We start from the raw sequence: 18,391 nt of genomic DNA on the forward strand, positions 1-18,391 counted from the left end.
AAAAAAAAAAAAATACAAACTGACACACACATGATTATCTTTTCAGGTAATTATATACACATCCCCCTCAACTTCCCAGGTAATTATATACACAACCCTGCCCCCAACTTTTTATTGAGACAGGGTCTCACTCTGTCACCCAGGCTGGAGTGTGGTGGCGTGATCATGGCTCACTGCAGCCTCAACCTACTGGGCTCAGTCTCCAATCCTCCTGCCTCAGTCTCCTGAGTAGCTAGGACCACATGCACATGTCACTACACCCAGGTAATTTTTAAAAATTATTATCTGTAGAGCTGGGGTCTCACTATGTTGCCCAGGCTGGTCTTGAACTCCCAGGCTCAAGCGATCCTCCTGCCTCGACCTCCCAAAGTCCTGGGATTATAGGCATGAGTTACTGTGCCTGCCCACGCATCCTCATTTTGTAAAAATGCAACGTTGATTTTAACTTTTTAAAGGTATGTGCAGTTTACTTTGCTACCTGAGTTGACAATTAAGATCTAACAGCAACGAACAAAAAGGCTTGGTGCCCATGAATAGAATTTAGGGCTATAATTAAGTATAATTCAGACAAGTTAATCAGACATATATATGTATAATCGCTATTGCACCACATGATTATTAGGTATAAGAAGCAAATTGTTATGTAAACGACTGTTACTATGGCTAAATAAATTAGTTTTCTATCTTTTTAAACTTCATGTTATCTGTCAGTTTCAACACTGCTGTTTTTTTCTGATACCACATACAGACTGATTCTCACTGCACATAAATGGCAAAGTTGTTCCTCTGGCTCCCCACCTTCCAGAGACTTCTACCCTGCCTTGACTATATTCTTTTTGACACCTCCCTTGAGTACTGTGGAGTCTTTAGGCTTTCTGCTCTCCTTTCACGGAATCTGTGGAGTGTTAGCGGGGCCCTGAGCCACAGAGCAAGGCAGGGCTACCATGGCACAGGAATGGGAGGCCAGACCATAAAGGATGTGGAGACAGAGCAGTACAAAGACACAGGAGAATGGGCTCCTCAGTCAGTAGTTGGGAATATTCAGAGGAAGAACGGCTCTCCAGACATGGTGACCTCAGCACTGTACCAGGGAATTACTATGCTCTAATCTGGAAAGTTTGTCTTTGTCTGTTTACCTGAAGCAATCCATGAAACTTTCTGTCTCTTTCACACAAATTGCTCTCATGTTAGAAACACCCTGTTGGTGTAATCCCAGCACTTTGGGAGGCCAAGGTGGGTGGATCACCTGAGGTCGGGAGTTCGAGACCAGCCTGACCAACATGGAGAAACCCTGTCTCTACTAAAAATACAAAAACTAGCCAGGTGTGGTGTGCATGCCTGTGGAATCCCAGCTACTTGGGAGGTTGAGGCAGGAGAATCACTTGAACCTGGGAGGCAGAGGTTGTGGTGTGCCAAGATAGCGCCATTGCACTCCAGCCTGGGCAACAAGAGCGAAACTCTGTCTCAAAAAAAAAAAAAAAAAAAAAAAAAAGAAATACCCTGTTGGCATTTATGTAGTTACCATATTACCTCCAAATGCAAATTTCATTCACCCTTGCTAAATTTTATCTTTTGGACTTACAGCCATAGTTCCAGCCCATTCAGAAACTTTAGCATCAGGGTTCTGTCATCTAACGTAATAGCCACCTCTGAAAGAATTGGGTAAGAAAATCCTGAATGCCCTTAAAGAACTGGTAATATATTTGTGTGGCTATTAACTGGAAATTAGTTACTGTTACCACATGTCCAGGGAGATGACATATGTAGAAACAGCACCACGCTAGAAGTTAGACAACTTGCCTCCCGGCATGAACTAGCTCTGTGACTTCAGATAAGTATTTGTAGAACTGCAGTTCTCTCACAAGTCAAATGGAATGGAAACAGATAAGCTCTTATTTCTGGAATGAGTTTGTTTTTCATTAAAAGCATCTAGGGGATCAACAAGCAGTATTTAAGGAGGGATGAAGAAAGAGAAGAAAGAATTCCTTTTCATTTCCTTTAAAATCACTCTAGTTACATGTCATTTAACAGCAATGACAAATGTTTTGTGAGGTCAGAGGTAGGGCAGGGCATGATAAGTGAGGGTTCAGGGACTTCTCCAATAATACACAATGGAAGATAGGTCTTCAACAAAGTGGATGCTGAGGAGGTTGGCAAGAGGGGAAGCCCACTCTGGAGGGAGAACTCTGAGAGCCCAAATGCCTATAAGAGGGCAAGAGGGTCACGATTATGCAGGAAAGTTTTAGGCAGGTTTGGAAAAAAAAACTCTGGGGCCAGGCTCTGGAAGCCATGGGATGCCAGAAGAGAAGTGTGAGGTTTATTCTGAAGAATGGTAGTTTTCCAACTTTTTAACATTACTCCTGAAAGCAGGGGAACCCTTCTCAGTGGAAGTGTGCATGGGCTCTTAGGTTTTCCCACTTGGTCTCCTACTTGCCTCCATGCAGCCCTTAGCCTACTAAACCCCTCTGCCTCTTGAAGCACAGCCTAGAACTACTGCTAAAGCCTGAGGTGTGACCTGACTCTTCAATATTCATGCATAATAAAAATAAAGCCCAAACAAAACAAAGCACTGCTATAGAGGGTGGGAATTCCTGAATATTGCTAAATTGGGAAATGGCATAATCAAATATAATCTGATGGTTATGGTAAGTATTAACTGTTCTGGCTGGAGGCATAGAATCAAGTCATAGTAGTCCTGACATTAGAGGGGTAAGATTTTAACTCAGAAGCAGTTGGATATATTTCAAAGTTCCAAAGACTTGCTTCCTGTTGTCAAATCCATTTATTTCTGGGTAAAATGACTGTATTGAGATAGTCTACTGCTTCCTTGTCTGGCATTAGGGCAGTTATGATCAATGGGTGGGACGAAAAATCAGATTCCCATTCAGCACAAGGAAAAATTTTCTAACAACCAAGTATTTAACAATGGACCAGGCTGTCTGGCAAGGTAGAGCTTTTAGTGTCTGAAAGCATTCAAGCAGAGAATGAATTTATGAATTGGTGGTGTCTTGGAAGGGATTCTTATATTAAATAGGAGGTTGAAATGGAAGACCACAATGGAAGAAGAAAAAAAAAAAACAACTCCATGCATGCTTCAAAACAGGGCAAAGAGGCAGTGAAAAGTGGAAGATCAGGGTTTCTAGAGAAGGGGAGACTATAAAGTTACATTACCTTTGCAATTTTCCCCATTTCATAAATGTCTGCTTTCTGATCTTCAATATCCATGAAAGCAGTTTCAATTCTGCTTAGAGTCTGTTCATGATTACTGCAGGTATCTGGGAGTCCTTCAGGGAAGTAGAATCGTGGAATGTTTATGGACAATGGTGCATTCACAACATTATTCACATGGGGAACCGGGGAGAGAGGTTGGGGACTACTTGGAGAGGTGGCCGGAGGTGGGAGTGGTGTTCCAGGTTTCTTTTCTGGTTTATTTTGAATCTAAAAGAAAAATAAGATTATGAGACACAAAAAATTTAAACAGCATTCATTGACTGAAAATCCTCACGAGCAATGTAAGAAACCACAATCAGAGACAGGAGAGATTAAGGGCTTCATGTACTCTAAAGGGTGGTAAGCATGTTTCTAGGGAATGCTTATCTGCACTAAATTAATTAATTAATTAATATCTGCCAGTACTCAAGTTCACATAGATTTATGTTTAAAAAAATACATAGGTTTCTCCATCAGCTATTTGGCAGACATTTCAAAAGAATCAAAGAGCAATGTTAGTTGATATATTAAGAATCTCGAGGTGTATTCTCACTCTGTTGGAACTGGATTAATACATTCTTTCCGAAGACAGTTCTTGGTCTTTCTGTGACTTTTACCTCTCCTTCAACAGGCAAAAACAAGTTCCTTTTAAATATATATATCTAAAAAGTATTTGGGGAAGGGGCTCCTTTTACCTTCTCTAGTTTGACTTTGCTGAGGCAGAATCACTGCCAGCCCCTGATGCTGAGAAAATCTGTTAAGAAAATTAAAGCATTTTAGTTCTGAAATGTCCCTTACCTGGCTGATTTATTTGCCACTAGGGCCATGCCATTTTCTGCAAGATACACATTTATCTTATTTGTGGTTTCCTCCAATAGGCAAAAACCATGTTCATTAATTTCATCACAACCAAACTCCCTTTACAGTTTAATAACTCATTTAGTTTATATTCTTCTTCTTTTAAAAAAATGATTTGAGGTGGCATACCATAAAGAGACATTAGAAAGGTCAGTAAAGAGTGGCGGGACGCAATGAGGAAACTGAGATTGCCCACGATGTAGGAAAAAGGGAGGGGAGGTACATCATTATTCAGGTAGAAATTTATCTTACCAATAAAGACTAAATTTACTTCTGAGATTCTTATCAGAAAAAGCAAAAAAGATTCTATTAGAATTTTCATAGTTCTAATTTCTACTCTTGATTAATGGCCAGACTATCAAGGCTCATGAGCACGGTACTGTATTAGATGTTACATAAAGTATGAAAGATGAATATAACTGTTGACTAGCTAAATATATTTTATAGGTATTATGAACACAAAGTATTATTCAAATGTTCTTCCTTAAATTACTCTAATGCCATCTCTAAAGTTTGAACAATGATATATCTGTAAGAAGTAGATCTATCATATTTCTTAACATATAGGTTTATAATATGATTTTAAACTTTGGGATAAAAATCTTAGCTACCCTTAAAAATGTGAGTTTTGGCCGGGCGCGGTGGCTCAAGCCTGTAATCCCAGCACTTTGGGAGGCCGAGATGGGCGGATCACGAGGTCAGGAGATCGAGACCATCCTGGCTAACATGGTGAAACCCCATCTCTACTAAAAATACAAAAAACTAGCCGGGCGAGATGGCGGGCGCCTGTAGTCCCAGCTACTCGGGAGGCTGAGGCAGGAGAATGGCGTGAACCTGGGAGACGGAGCTTGCAGTGAGCTGAGATCCAGCCACTGCACTCCAGCCTGGGCGACAGAGCGAGACTCTGTCTCAAAAAAAAAAAAAAAAAAAAAAAAAAAAGTGAGTTTTATAAAGAGTTAAGATTTATTCATATAAATATATGAAAATGGTTAAATCTCCTATTTTTGTCATAATAGCCCAATTTCCCTGTATTAATATCTGACATTAATATACGGAATGGAGTCTGCTCATATATTTAAGACTATTAGGGATATGAAGGCCAGTTGTCACACCATGTCTTTGCTACAGTTATCAGGATGTTACCCGTATAAAGCAATAGTCAAGGAAGAAACAGAACAAAGGGAAGTGATGCCAATGAAACATGAAAAACTTAAAACACTGATGGCTTACTAGTCTGTGACCTCAAAATGGTTACTTAACCTTTTGGAATTTCAATAATAAAACAGAAATTACAATGTCTACTTCTTAGAAGGTTGTTGTGAGGATTAAAGGAAATTGTAAGATGTAATATAGGTAAAAGGTTCAGAACAGTGCTGGGCAGAGATCTATCTATCATGTAAGAAAATGAATGGCAATACCAATGGATGAGATTCTCAAAAAAATTAGATGAAGCATAATTTGGCATAATCCTTCAGATTCAATAATAAATAAAATAATCATTTACATATGTAAAGCAATTTGAAGTTTATAAACCAGTTTTGAGTTAACAAATTTTTTTTTTTTTTTTTTTTTGAGACGGAGTCTCGCTCTGTTGTCCGGGCTGGAGTGCAGTGGCCGGATTTCAGCTCACTGCAGGCTCCGCCTCCCGGGTTCACACCATTCCCCTGCCTCAGCCTCCCGAGTAGCTGGGACTACCGGTGCCTGCCATGTCGCCCGGCTAGTTTTTTTTTTTTTTTTGTATTTTTTAGTAGAGACGGGGTTTCACCGTGTTAGCCAAGATGGTCTCAATCTCCTGACCTCGTGATCCGCCCGTCTTGGCCTCCCAAAGTGCTGGGATTACAGGCTTGAGCCACTGCGCCTGGCCTGAGTTAACAAATTGACAATCCATTTTAAGTCAACATTTCTCTCTGCCTCAATGCTAAATCTGTAAATATTACATAGTCCCAGAAGTCAATAAGTTATTATTATTGTTCAGAGTGTTCTTAAAATTCTAAAGTAAGGCACAGAATTCTTCAGGGGCTTTACCTAGACCATTTATATTAGTGTCATCCCTTTCCATTATTCTATGCTGAAAGAGATTTGCGAGGTTCAGGTGTACAATCACCAATGTTTTCTGTGGTGTGATATCTAGGGCAGTTATGCCCATAGAATTAAGACCACTGGTGCCAGTAGGGATGAAACCTGAGAGTCTCATGAATACACACTAGTGGGAAAGGTTTAGAGCAAGGTCTTCAATGTTAACTCTCTGTTTTTGCTTTGACAGAAATAAGTGATACTCAGAACACTGGCTGCCAAAGATTTTATTTGAACGGGAAAATATCTCATTATAAAATATTCTGTTCTGCTTTTCTTAGTGTACTTAACACAGAGCAATTCACTGATAGGCAACTATTTATTAATTCACTGGTCAATTCCATATTTAATAAAACTGATGTTAATATTTAAAAGGAAAATAACACTAAAATAATGCATTTATTTTGAGCTTTTGGGTACTCAATTTACTTTCCATTGAGTTCTACAGGAGACATATAATTTAAACCTTAAAGTAGCTGAATAAAACTGATTGTTTACAAACATTATGGAAGAAAACCTAGTAATATAAATTCTGCCAAATTTACTGGCAAGTTTAGCATCTGCTCACTTTGGATACAGTGGTTTCAGTCCAGTCTAGGAGCAGCATTAGAGTATAATTAGCTGGGTAAAGTATTTCAATTCTCCATTTCAGTCTTTCGCTATAAACACAGTATCACTTAGATACTCATTCAGAATAGTTTCCTTGTGCTATTATGTCACTGTAGCATTTCCAATATTTGATCATTTTTGACCTACAAAAAAAGCAATTTCATATTTACCCAAATAATTTGAGATTATTCTGGGTCAGAATAACCATAAAACTATGGTTTCTTGCCGGATTTTGGATGGCCAGCATTTGTACAGTCCTTGATTTATACTGTAGTCAATGTTAGGCACTTGTTTGGTGAAACACTGCCATAGATTTTAAGCAAGCAAGTAGGTACTCTGCAAAGTACTCATCATAGGCAGAAATGACTCAATTGCATAGCCTGCTTAGGGAAGACATTTTTTCACAATCTAGAAGTAACCACCATTCTTTGTTATCTACATACATTACAACACACACATACACAATTGTCTATATAGACAAAAATGTCTTGTTTTTAAAAAAGATTACCAGGATTAACATACTTTTTAAACAAACATCTGTTACAGATGTGTATGCATACTAATATATAATCTATTGATTCAAAGTGCAAACAAGGCTTTTAATACAGAAATTCTAGTTTCTCAAGGATATTTTTATTAAAAATTCCAGTAATTTTCTAGCTAAATTGTAAAACGTTCGTTAAGTTGTATTTGTTGTCTCTAAAACTGGATTCCTTCTCCACAAGAGAAAAATGTGAGTACTGTACTCCAGGTCCAAAAGGTCTATTTTTAAACCTGTTGGAATCCCTCTGCAAATAGCTTTCTGCAAATAGCTGAATAGAGGACACACATTAATTCCTTGATCTAATATCAAGATACAAGGGAGCTGTAAAATTATTTGTGAGTTAGTTCACTGGATGGTTTTATTAGTAATAAAAATATTAAAAAAAAAAAACACCCAAATTTCAAACCTGTGTCTGCTGAAATGACTTCAGCCGCTTCTTAAACCGTGAAGGGAGAACAAAATCACAGCCCCTTGCCAGGAAAGCTAGCTCTCCCCTTAAATCCGGGTCCCTTCGTAGAGATGTTTCCTTGATCATCATCTTTGAAAAGTGAATGTTTACTTCTCAACTGTCCAGCACACTTCTGAAGATAATCAGATTTAGCAAGTTGTCAATCTTGTCAGGTAGGAAGATTTTTTTCTTCTTATCTCCCAAAGAAATGAAATTCAAGCATTGTGCTCTCCCAGCCTCCACGGACCACAATCTATGCTTGTCCTGACATGCAGCTGGTTCCGAAATACAGTCTGTGGCTCCCAATACCTGTTCATAATTTTCAAGTTATAAACACAGCCTGCAACGGCCCTGTTGCTCCTTGTTGGTAGCTTTATGTCAAATTGACCTGCACATGTTGAGAATATGGAGCCTTCTGGGAAAGGAAGCACCCACTACTCTGTGTACCAAAGTTAGAAACATTACAGCTGGACCTAAAAATAGTACCTTCTCAGATAATGCTAACTTCTTAAACTCAGAGTATGTGAGGTGTCAATCCACATAAAGCAGTTTCTTTTCAAACTAGAAGAAAAAGAGCACGTAGAACATTTTCAGCTTCTTCTCTTTAATATTTTATAAAAAAAAGAACAGGATGCTGAACTTTGAATTTGAAACTATTATTTTAAGAATAGTTTTTTATTTTTTATTCGAAGCAAAGTAAATATCCAAAACTCTCCAGATCTCTCCCAGTCAAAATAAGAGGAAAAACAGAAACTTTCATTCTCAAATGGGAATTTACAAAAAGATCTGTTGATCTCAGACTTAACATTTTTTAAAGCAAAAGACTATCTTAGTTATCAAACATTTTCTTGAACTGATTATGAACATATCTGAAAATTTGTTCTCAGAAGTATTGGTTAAGTTAGAAAGTAGAACAACTGACTGCCATAGAAAATAAGTTTTAGATACATATAAGCAAGTCAAACGTGGCTAAAACAAAAAGGACAGAAAAGATGATCAAACAGCAATGACATAGTACATACTGAATTTGTAAGATTTCTTCCTTTGAGAAGCTTTAAAGAAATCAGTTAAGATTTTAAAAATATCTATTATTTCATCATATATTAAATATCTGCCTCATATAGTTATTTGTAAGTGAATCATAAAGTAAAGTCATCCTTTGGTATCTGTGGGGGATTGGTTCCAGGACCCCCCATGGACCAAAATCCATGGCTGCTCAAGTCTCTTATATAAAACGTGTAATATCTGCATACAACCTACTCACATTCTCCCATATACTTTAAAGCATCTCTAGATTACTTGTAATACCTAATACAATATGTCTTACGTAAATAGCTGTTACACCCCATTGTTTAGGAAATAATGACAAGAAAAAAAAAGTCTATACATATCCAATACAAATGCAACCATATTGTTTCCCCAAATATTTTCCAACTAGATGCAGAACCCATTGATACAGAGGGCTGTTTTCTCTCACATTTAATATTTAGATTTCATTATTTATTTTCAATCAACCACATCAATCAGCATTTATTTTCTATGTCTAGAAAATATACACCAAAGATTACTAAAACAAAAAAAACAGCTTACAACCCTCTTTTACTGAACTTTTGCCTAATTTAGTGGAAATTAAATTATTTGGTTTTCCACTGTTTCCTACAAATTTAAGTCTGCTTTTTCCCACTGATTTCTTTTCAAGACACTGACAACTCTTTATAATGTATACATTAGGCTTATATGTCTAAAGCTGTGTTTTAAAGAATTTCTTTTAAGTGGCAGAGTCCTCTGTTCACATCAAATTTTATCTGAAAGCTTTTGATATGTACTATGATTGAAAGAGGATTACAACTGAAAACCACTGGTCTTATGCTTCATCCTGAGCCTTTCCTTATTTTCTCAATTTTCTCTCTCACTGGGCTTCCATGTTAATTCTTTGAGGTGGGTGGCTTTCCCAAATTTTTCCCTTACACTCCCGACTAGAATCCTCTTTTTCTCCCTATTATTTATCTCCTAAATAAAATGTCCAAGCCTGTAATCCCAGCACTGTGGGAGGCCGAGACGGGCGGATCACGAGGTCAGGAGATCGAGACCATCCTGGCTAACACAGTGAAACCCCGTCTCTACTAAAAAATACAAAAAACTAGCCAGGCGAGGTGGCGGGCGCCTGTAGTCCCAGCTACTTGGGAGGCTGAGGCAGGAGAATGGCGTAAACCCGGGAGGCGGAGCTTGCAGTGAGCTGAGATCCTGCCACTGCACTCCAGCCTGGGCGACAGAGCAAGACTCCGTCTCAAAAAAAAAAAAAAAAGTCAAAAAGGTATGTAGGAATGCAACTAGGCCTTTAGACTTACAATTTAATGCTTATTCTATTAAACCACACTTTAAGTTATATTTCCTCTCCTTCCCAACACCAACCTGTGGCTTTAGGTGAGCAGGTTCATTCCTTTCCTGAGAATGCTCCCTTTCCTCAAATTATACATTCTAATCATCTTTCAAGATCCAACTCAAAATTTAACTATTTCATGAAGACTTCCTGATTATTTAAGTCCCCTTACTGTAATTCTTAACTTTATATATACAGCACATAGTGAAATACTATATAACCTCTCTCAAATGACCTCCACTTAACATATTATCTTATTCAGCCAATGCTCTCCATTTCTCCTGTGAAACAGAACAACTAATGCCCACCACACATGGACTTGTGGCTAACAGCTTCTCTTACACTCTCATATTTCTTACCTTACTAGTTGGGTTGTGTGCTAAGAGTCAGCTGCATTTGTCCTCAGTCTGTTTATGCTGGTTGTACTTTTCACAGTAACTACTCAATTCAATTACATAAACTAACAAAATGTAAGTGTGGAAAAGAAAAGTTGTTCTAAAATGTAAAAAAACCCTAAGTTTTAGTAAAAGTAAACTACTAAAAAGATTTTGCTGTTAAAATTAGGTAAGGGTGGGATGAAAGAGAAAGCTCACTGAAGTTTAGAAGGTGTCTACATTCAAACTGCTTTACTATTACGTTCTCTCTCTAAAGAAACTAAAACCACAAATCAGACAACAAACATATTATGAGTGTGATTTATCAAAGAAATATGTCACAGAACTCTAATTATGTATGAGACTCATTCTCAGAGAAAAGGCTTTGACCCTGTATCAAAAGACATCGGAATAAATTAATGCCTGAGTTCAAATGTTTCTATACACATTTTATAGTACACATACATATAGTTTATGATTCCCTACTAGCAAACTCAATCATGTTCAGGTAAAGGGGTTTCTACTGTAATATTTTATAACTTGATCATTATTTTCCAGTAGTGTCTAAACTCTTGAGGACAAGAGTTTAGATTTTAATTTTATAGTCATTCAATTGCTCAACAAATATTTTTATATATAATTACGTATATGCCAGACACTTTGCTGGATATGAAGCTAGAGAGATGATAAAGATGTGGCCTCTTCTTTTTCTTACTGCACTTTCTAGTACAATGTTGGTTTGGAGCAAAGGACAAGAAATACTTTCATTTAATTGACTTCCTATAAATCTGATAAGTTTCAAAGTCAGAATAGTCGTTAAAAGCCTGCCCTGTTGTTATACGCTTAAGCAAGAAAACATTTCTTCATGTCTTTTGATGAAGAAATAATCTGTAAGTTTTGATATATTGAAATGTTTTCCAAAAAATTCAGAGAGGCAAAAAGACCAGGACTAACTAAAGGGCTTAGAAAAGAACTGGTCTGTGGCAATGAGTTATTGACAGAGGAAGACTAGCATGAAGTTGGTTTATTTGCTTTTTACTTATTTACTTGTGTTTGAATGGAAGTATTAACATATGTGCTTGGCTTTTGAAAGGATCTGAGAACACGAATTAGTTTCAAGGAGTTCATAACAACTGGAATATAGCACCAAAGAACATGGTTTTTAGAGTGACCTTTTCTAGGAAAAGATCAAATATAGGGGAATTTCACTACAGAGAAATAAATGATCTGTGATCTACTCTCTTCTCTCTCTGCTTTGATCACAAGGGAATGTACAATCCATGGTGCTGGGAATTTTAAGAGAAAAGCTGTTTTGGGGTGAGAGGTTTCTCCTGCAGGAACTAACCAGAATTAGGGAAAAATAGAGACTCATAAACACTTAGGTTATAAATTGTTTGAGCACATGGAAAATTAGGAGCTGTGTGCAGTTACAATGGAAAGAGCCATTGTAAAAGTTTTCTGAATGTCTTTCTAGAATAAACTAAAAAATCTTTTCTCCTGCTCCCTGCAGCATATAATTAAGTCCGTCCTAACAAGCTAGCTGATTACCACCAGTAGGCACTTCCTGCACAGCTGCCTGCATCTCTTCTTGGCCTGCAGATCACTCATGAACTTTCCCTGTCTGAAGACACAGGCAGTCCTATCTGGACCATGTGCTCAATCTGAGTCTTCAGGATGACAACGATAAGAGAGCTTCAGTAGGCAAGAGACTGGTGCTCTTTGCTGTGGGGGTGACTGGAACACATCAGTTGTTAATTCGAGATCCAGCTGTCTTGGTCTGGGGTTCCTTTCCTGCCTTACCATTCCACATACCTTTCTCCAGAACAAGCATGCTTGGGCAAGGGAGACAGTCTTTCTCAAAAAGAACCAGGTAGGGTAGGCTGCTAGGCATGAGTTTTACAGGTTCCCTCTGGCAGAGTTATATGGAAGAGAAGCTGGCCTCTCCACTATGACCCTAAAAACTAAATTTTTTTTTTTCTTTTTTAGGATAACCTCTAACATCCCAAGCGAGAAAAGATGCTCCTTTACCCTATACTAAAAGGACCTACAAAACTGAGGAATAAGTTTAAAATGAGCCTGTACCCTGAAGGAAAGTGAGATTTGGTAGGAGACAGAGGAGAACAAAACTGTGAGACACGACACATTCTACATTTATAGAATTCATTCTGTTAGGCTTAGTTTGAAATTTAGGACAGATTTCTTAGAACTTTCTGAATCCCCTTACTATTCCTTGCCCTTCCCCCTTTGAAAACGAAGACAATAGTGATTTATAATATTAATTCTTTCTTTCTGGGGAAATCAGCTACATGGGATGTTTTAGGAAAAAATGGGTTGAATACACAGGATAAAGAAAATAATTTTGAACATTAGTCTGAAGAAGTCTCTTATTCTGATTTGTGTATAACTGCTAAAAAACAGTATTATATATGCAATGTGTTGTACCAAAGTAAGTCTAGCCCTTTATTTTATTTTTTAGAGATAGGGTCTTCCTCTGTTGTCCAGGCTGGAGTGCAGTGGCATGATCTTGGCTCACCACAACCTCTGCCTCCCTGGCTCAAACTATTCTCCCACATCAGCCTCCTGAGTAGCTGGGACTACAGGCGCATGGCACTGTGCCCAGCTAATTTTTGTATTTTTAGTAGAGACAGGGTTTCGTCATGTTGCCCAGGCTGGTCCTGAACTCCTGGGCTCAAGCAATCTGCCCACCTCAGCCTCTCAAAGTGCTGGGATTACAGGTGTGAGCCACTGTGCCTGGCCTAGCCCTTTATTTTATATATAAACATATAAAATCATTCAACAGCCTCAGTTGAATGTAGTTATGGAGACTGAGATGATAGCATCAGCTAAGGCCTTAGAGTAGGAAGGGCAGTTGGGATAACACAGGCAGCAAAACTATAAAAAGCTAAGTGACAGAAACACATAGCACAGTGAGGCTGGGAAATCAGCTCAGCTAAGTGAGGACCTGTATTGAGGTGAGTGTTAGAAGCAGGTCCAGAAAGACAGCACAGTCACTCTGAAGTGACACCAAAGACAGAGAGTCACTCTGAAGTGACACCAAGGGATTTTGCTCAGAAGATGCTACAAAAAAAAAAAGTTACATATTGAAGTGGAGGTCCTGGTACATCATGAGGGTGCTTCTGATTAACAAAAGCCAGCCAGCTGTTTGGAAAAATCTAAATATGTTAACAGCCTGTCTTTGTCCACACAAAAACTTATACGCATATGTTCATAGCTGCATCATTCATAATAGCCAAAAAGTGGAAACAACCCAAATGTCCAGAAAATGAATTTTATCTCAATTTTTAAAAAGCCTTCTCATGTTGTAGTTCTAACAGGCTGAGTAGCGTAGAAAGGTAATAACAGAGTGAATAATCAAGGAAAACGTCCCTGGTGTTGCTAGAGATCTAGATATCCAAATCACCTGGGAAATTCACTGCAAAAAGATCATCACCTAGGCACATAGTCATCAGGTTATCTAAAGTCAAAATGAAGGAAAAAATCTTAAGAGCTGTGAAGTAAAAGCATTAGATAACTTTAAGAGGAAAACCTCTCAGATTAACAGCAGATTTCTCAGCAGAAACCCTACAAGCTAGAAGGGATTGGGGTCATATCTTTAGCCTCCTTAAACAAACAATTACCAACCAAGAATTTTGTATCCAACTAAACTAGGCTTCATAAATGAAGGAAAGATAAAGTCTTTTTCAGACAAACCAGTGCTGAGATAATTCACCACTACCAAGCCAGCATTACAAGAACTGCTAAAAGGAGTTCTAAATCTTGAAACAAAACCTCAAAATACACCAAAATAGAACCTCCTTAAAGCATACATTTCACAGGGAATATAAAATAATAACACAACAAAAAACCCCCAAGGTATTCAGGCAACAACTAATATGATGAATAGAATAGTACCTCATATGGCAATAGTAAATGGCCTAAATGCTCCACTTAAAAGATGCAGAATGGCAGAATGGATAAGAATTCACCAACCAAGTATCTGCTGTCTTTAAGAGACTCACCTTATGTATAAGGACTCACATAAATTTAAGGTAAAGGGGTGGAAAAAGATATTCCACGCAAACAGACACTAGAAGTGAGGAGGAGTAGCTATTCTTATATCACATAAAACACACTTTAAAGCAACAACAGTCAAAAAAGACAAAGAGGGACATTATATAATGATAAAAGGACTAGTGGAAAATATCACAATCCTAAATATATATGCACCTAACACTGGAACTCCCAAATTTATAAAACAATTACTACTAGACCTAAGAAAGGAGACAGACAGCAATACAATAATAGTGGGGACTTTAATACTCCACTGAACGCACTAGACAGGTCATCACATCAGGAGGTCAACAAAGAAACAGTGGACTTAAACTATACCCTAGAACAAATGGACTTAACGGATAGTTATAGAACATTCTACCCAACAACTGCAGAATATACATTCCATTCATCAACACATGGAACATTCTCCAAGATAAACCATATGATAGGCCACAAAACAAGTCTCAGTAAACTTAAGAAAACTGAAATTATATCAAGTACTTTCTCAGACCAAAGTGGAATAAAATTGGAAATTGACTCCAAAAAGAACCCTCAAAACCATGCAAATACATGGAAATTAAATAATCAGTTTCTGAATGATTGTTGTATCAACAATGAAATCAAGATGGAAATTTAAAAATTCTTTGAACCTGACAATAATAGTGACACAACCTATCAAAACTTCCGGGATACAGCAAAAGTGGTGCTAAGAGGAAAGTTTATAGCATTAAATGCCTGCGTCAAAAAGTCTGAAACACGACAAATAGACAATCTAAGGTCATACCACAAGGAACTAGAGAAACAAGAACAAACCAAACCCAAACCTAGCAAAAGAAAAGAAATAACAAAGATCAAAGCAGAACTAAATGAAATTCAAACAACAACAAAAAATACAAAAGACAAATGAAACAAAAAGCTGGTTCTTTGAAAAGATAAACAAAATTGACAGACCATTAGAGAGATTAAATGAGAAAAGGAGAGACGATCCAAATAAGCGCAATTAGAAATGAAACAGGAAATATTACAACTGATATCACAAAAATACAAAAGATCATTCAAGGCTACCTTCACGCACACAAACTGGAAAACCCGGAAGAGATGGATAAATTCCTGGAAATATACAACCCTCCTAGATTAAACTACGAAGAAACAAACTCAACGGACCAATAACAAGCAGAGAGAGTGGTAATTTTAAAAACTGCCAACAAAAAAAAGTCCAGGACCAGATGGATTCACAGTTGAATTCTATCAGACATTCAAAGAATTGGTACCAATACTATTGAAACTATTCCAAAAAACAAAGAAAGAGGGAATCCTCCCTAAATCATTCTATGAAGCCAATATCACCCTCGTATCAAAACCAGGAAAGGACATAAAAAAACTACAGACCAACATCTCTGGTGAACATAGATGCAAAAATCTTCAACAAAATACTAGCTAACTGAATCCAACAGCCTATTAAAAAGATAATCCACCATGATCAAGTGGGTTTCATACCAGGGATGCAGGGATGACTTAATATACACAACTCAATAAATGTGATAACACCACATAAAGAGAATTAAAAACAAAAATCACATGATCATTTCATATAGATGCAGAAAAAGCATTTGACAAAATCCAGCATCCCCTTATGATTAAAACCGCAGCAAAATTGGCAAAGAAGAGACATACCTTAAGGTAATAAAAGCTATCTACGACAAACCCACAGCCAACATTATATTGAACAGGGAAAAGCTGAAAGGACTGCCCCTGAGAAGTGGAACAAGATAAGGATGCCCACTTTCACCACTTCTATTCAACGTAGTACTAGAAGTTCTAGTCAGAGCAATCAGGCAAGAGAAAGAAATAAAGGAAGTCAAACTGTTGCTGTTTGCTGATGATATGATCATACACCTGGAAAACCCTAAAGACTGATCCAAAAGGTCCTAGATCTGATAAATGAATTCAGTCAAGTTTCAGGATATAAAATTAAAGTACACAAATCAGTAGCACTCCTATACACCAACTGAGTCCAAGCTGAGAATCAAATCAAGAACTCAATCCCTTTTACAATAGCTGCAAAAAAATAAAATAAATAAAATACATAGGAATATACCTAACCAAGGAGGTGAAAGACCTCTGCAAGGAAAACCACAAAACACTGCTGAAGAAATCACAGATGACATAAACAAATGAAAACATATCCCATGCTCACGGATGGATAGGATCAATATTGTGAAAATGACCATTCTGCCAAAAGCAATCTACATATTCAATGCAATCCCCATCAAAATACCATCATCACTCTTCACAAAATTAGAAAAAACAATCCTGAAATTTATATGGAACCAAAAAAGAGCCCACATAGCCAAAGTAAGACTAAGCAAAAGAACAAATCTGGAGACATCGCATTACCTGACTTCAAACTACACTATATTGCTATAGTCACAAAAATAGGCACATAGACCAACGGAACAGAATAGAGAACCCCAGAAATAAAGCCAAATACTTACAACCAACTGATCTTTGACAAGCCAAATAAAAACATAAAGTGGGGAAAGGACACCCTATTCAACAAATAGTGCTGGAATAATTGGCAAACTACATGTAGAAGAATGAAACTGGATCCTCATTTCTCATCTTACACAAAAATCAACTCATGATGGATCAAGGACTTAAATCTAAGACCTGAAACCATAAAAACTCTAGAAGATAACATTGGAAAAAACCTTCTAGACATTTGCTTAGGTGAAGACTTCATGACCAAGGACCCAAAAGCAAATGCAACAGAAACAGAGATAAACAGATGGGACTTAATTAAACTAAAAAGCTTCTGCATAGCAAAAGAAATAATCAGCAGAGTAAACAGACAACCCACAGAGTGGGAGAAAATCTTTGTAAACTATGCATCTGACAAAGCGCTAATATCCAGAATCTACACAGAACTCAAACAAATCAGCAAGAAAAAAACAAACAATCCCATCAGAAAGTGGGCTAAGGACATAAATAAAACAAGTCTTAAGAGAAGACATACAAATGGCCAAAAATATATGAAAAAATGCTCAACATCACTAATGATCAGCGAAATGCAAATCAACACCACAATGCGATACGATGCCACCTTACTCCTGCAAAAATGGCCATAATTTAAAAAATCAAAAAAGAGTAGATATTGGCATGGTGGTGAAAAGGGAACACTTTTACACTGCTGGTGGGAATGTAAACTAGCACAATCACTCTGGAAAACAGTATGAAAATTCCTTAAAGAACAGAAAGCAGATCTACCATTTGATCCAGCAATCCCACTACTGGGTATCTACCCAGAGGAAAAGAAGTCATTATACAAAAAAGACACTTGCACACTCATGTTGATAGCAGCACAATTTGCAATTGCAAAACTATGGAACCAGCCCAAACGCTCAGTCATCAATGAATGGATAAACAAAATGTGATACATACACATACGTGCGCGCGCACACACACACACACACACACAACCATGCAATTCTACTTAGCCATAAAAAGTAATGAAATAATGGCATTTGCAGCAACCTGGATGGAACTGGAGACTATTACTGTAGGTGAAGTAACTCAGGAATGGAAAGCCAAACTCGCATGTTCCCACTTATAAGTTGGAGCTAAGCTCTGAGGATGCAAAGGCATAAGAATGATAGAACGAAGATGGCCAAATAGGAACACTCCAGTCTCCAACTCCCAGCGCGAGCGACACAGAAGACCGGTGATTTCTGTATTTTCAACTGAGACTCCACCTCTGGGGACAGGGCACAGCTAAACAACAACAACAAAAAAAGCAGCAGAAACCTCGGCAGACGCAAACGACTCTGTCTGACAGCTTTGAA

At 37.7% G+C, this 18,391-nt stretch overlaps 1 protein-coding gene across 2 annotated transcripts in view; it reads right to left on the reverse strand.

Moving 5' to 3' along the window:
- PPP2R3A (protein phosphatase 2, regulatory subunit B'', alpha) overlaps window positions 1-18,391 on the reverse strand; it is a 168,010-nt gene that overhangs the window by 127,712 nt on the left and 21,907 nt on the right. The window contains exons 1-2 of one of the 2 annotated variants that reach the window (XM_011958176.1): window positions 7,701-8,166; window positions 3,172-3,438 (exon numbers count right to left, since the gene is read on the reverse strand). In XM_011958176.1, coding sequence (XP_011813566.1) covers window positions 3,172-3,438; window positions 7,701-7,832 — 399 coding nt within the window. In that variant the 5' untranslated portion in view covers window positions 7,833-8,166. Of the gene's footprint in view, window positions 1-3,171; window positions 3,439-7,700; window positions 8,167-18,391 lie in introns of those variants that run through there. The other variant, XM_011958174.1, reaches the window with a different exon arrangement.

This window comes from Colobus angolensis, unplaced genomic scaffold (genome assembly GCF_000951035.1).
Source record: "Colobus angolensis palliatus isolate OR3802 unplaced genomic scaffold, Cang.pa_1.0 Scaffold46, whole genome shotgun sequence".
Taxonomy (NCBI): Eukaryota; Metazoa; Chordata; class Mammalia; order Primates; family Cercopithecidae; genus Colobus; species Colobus angolensis.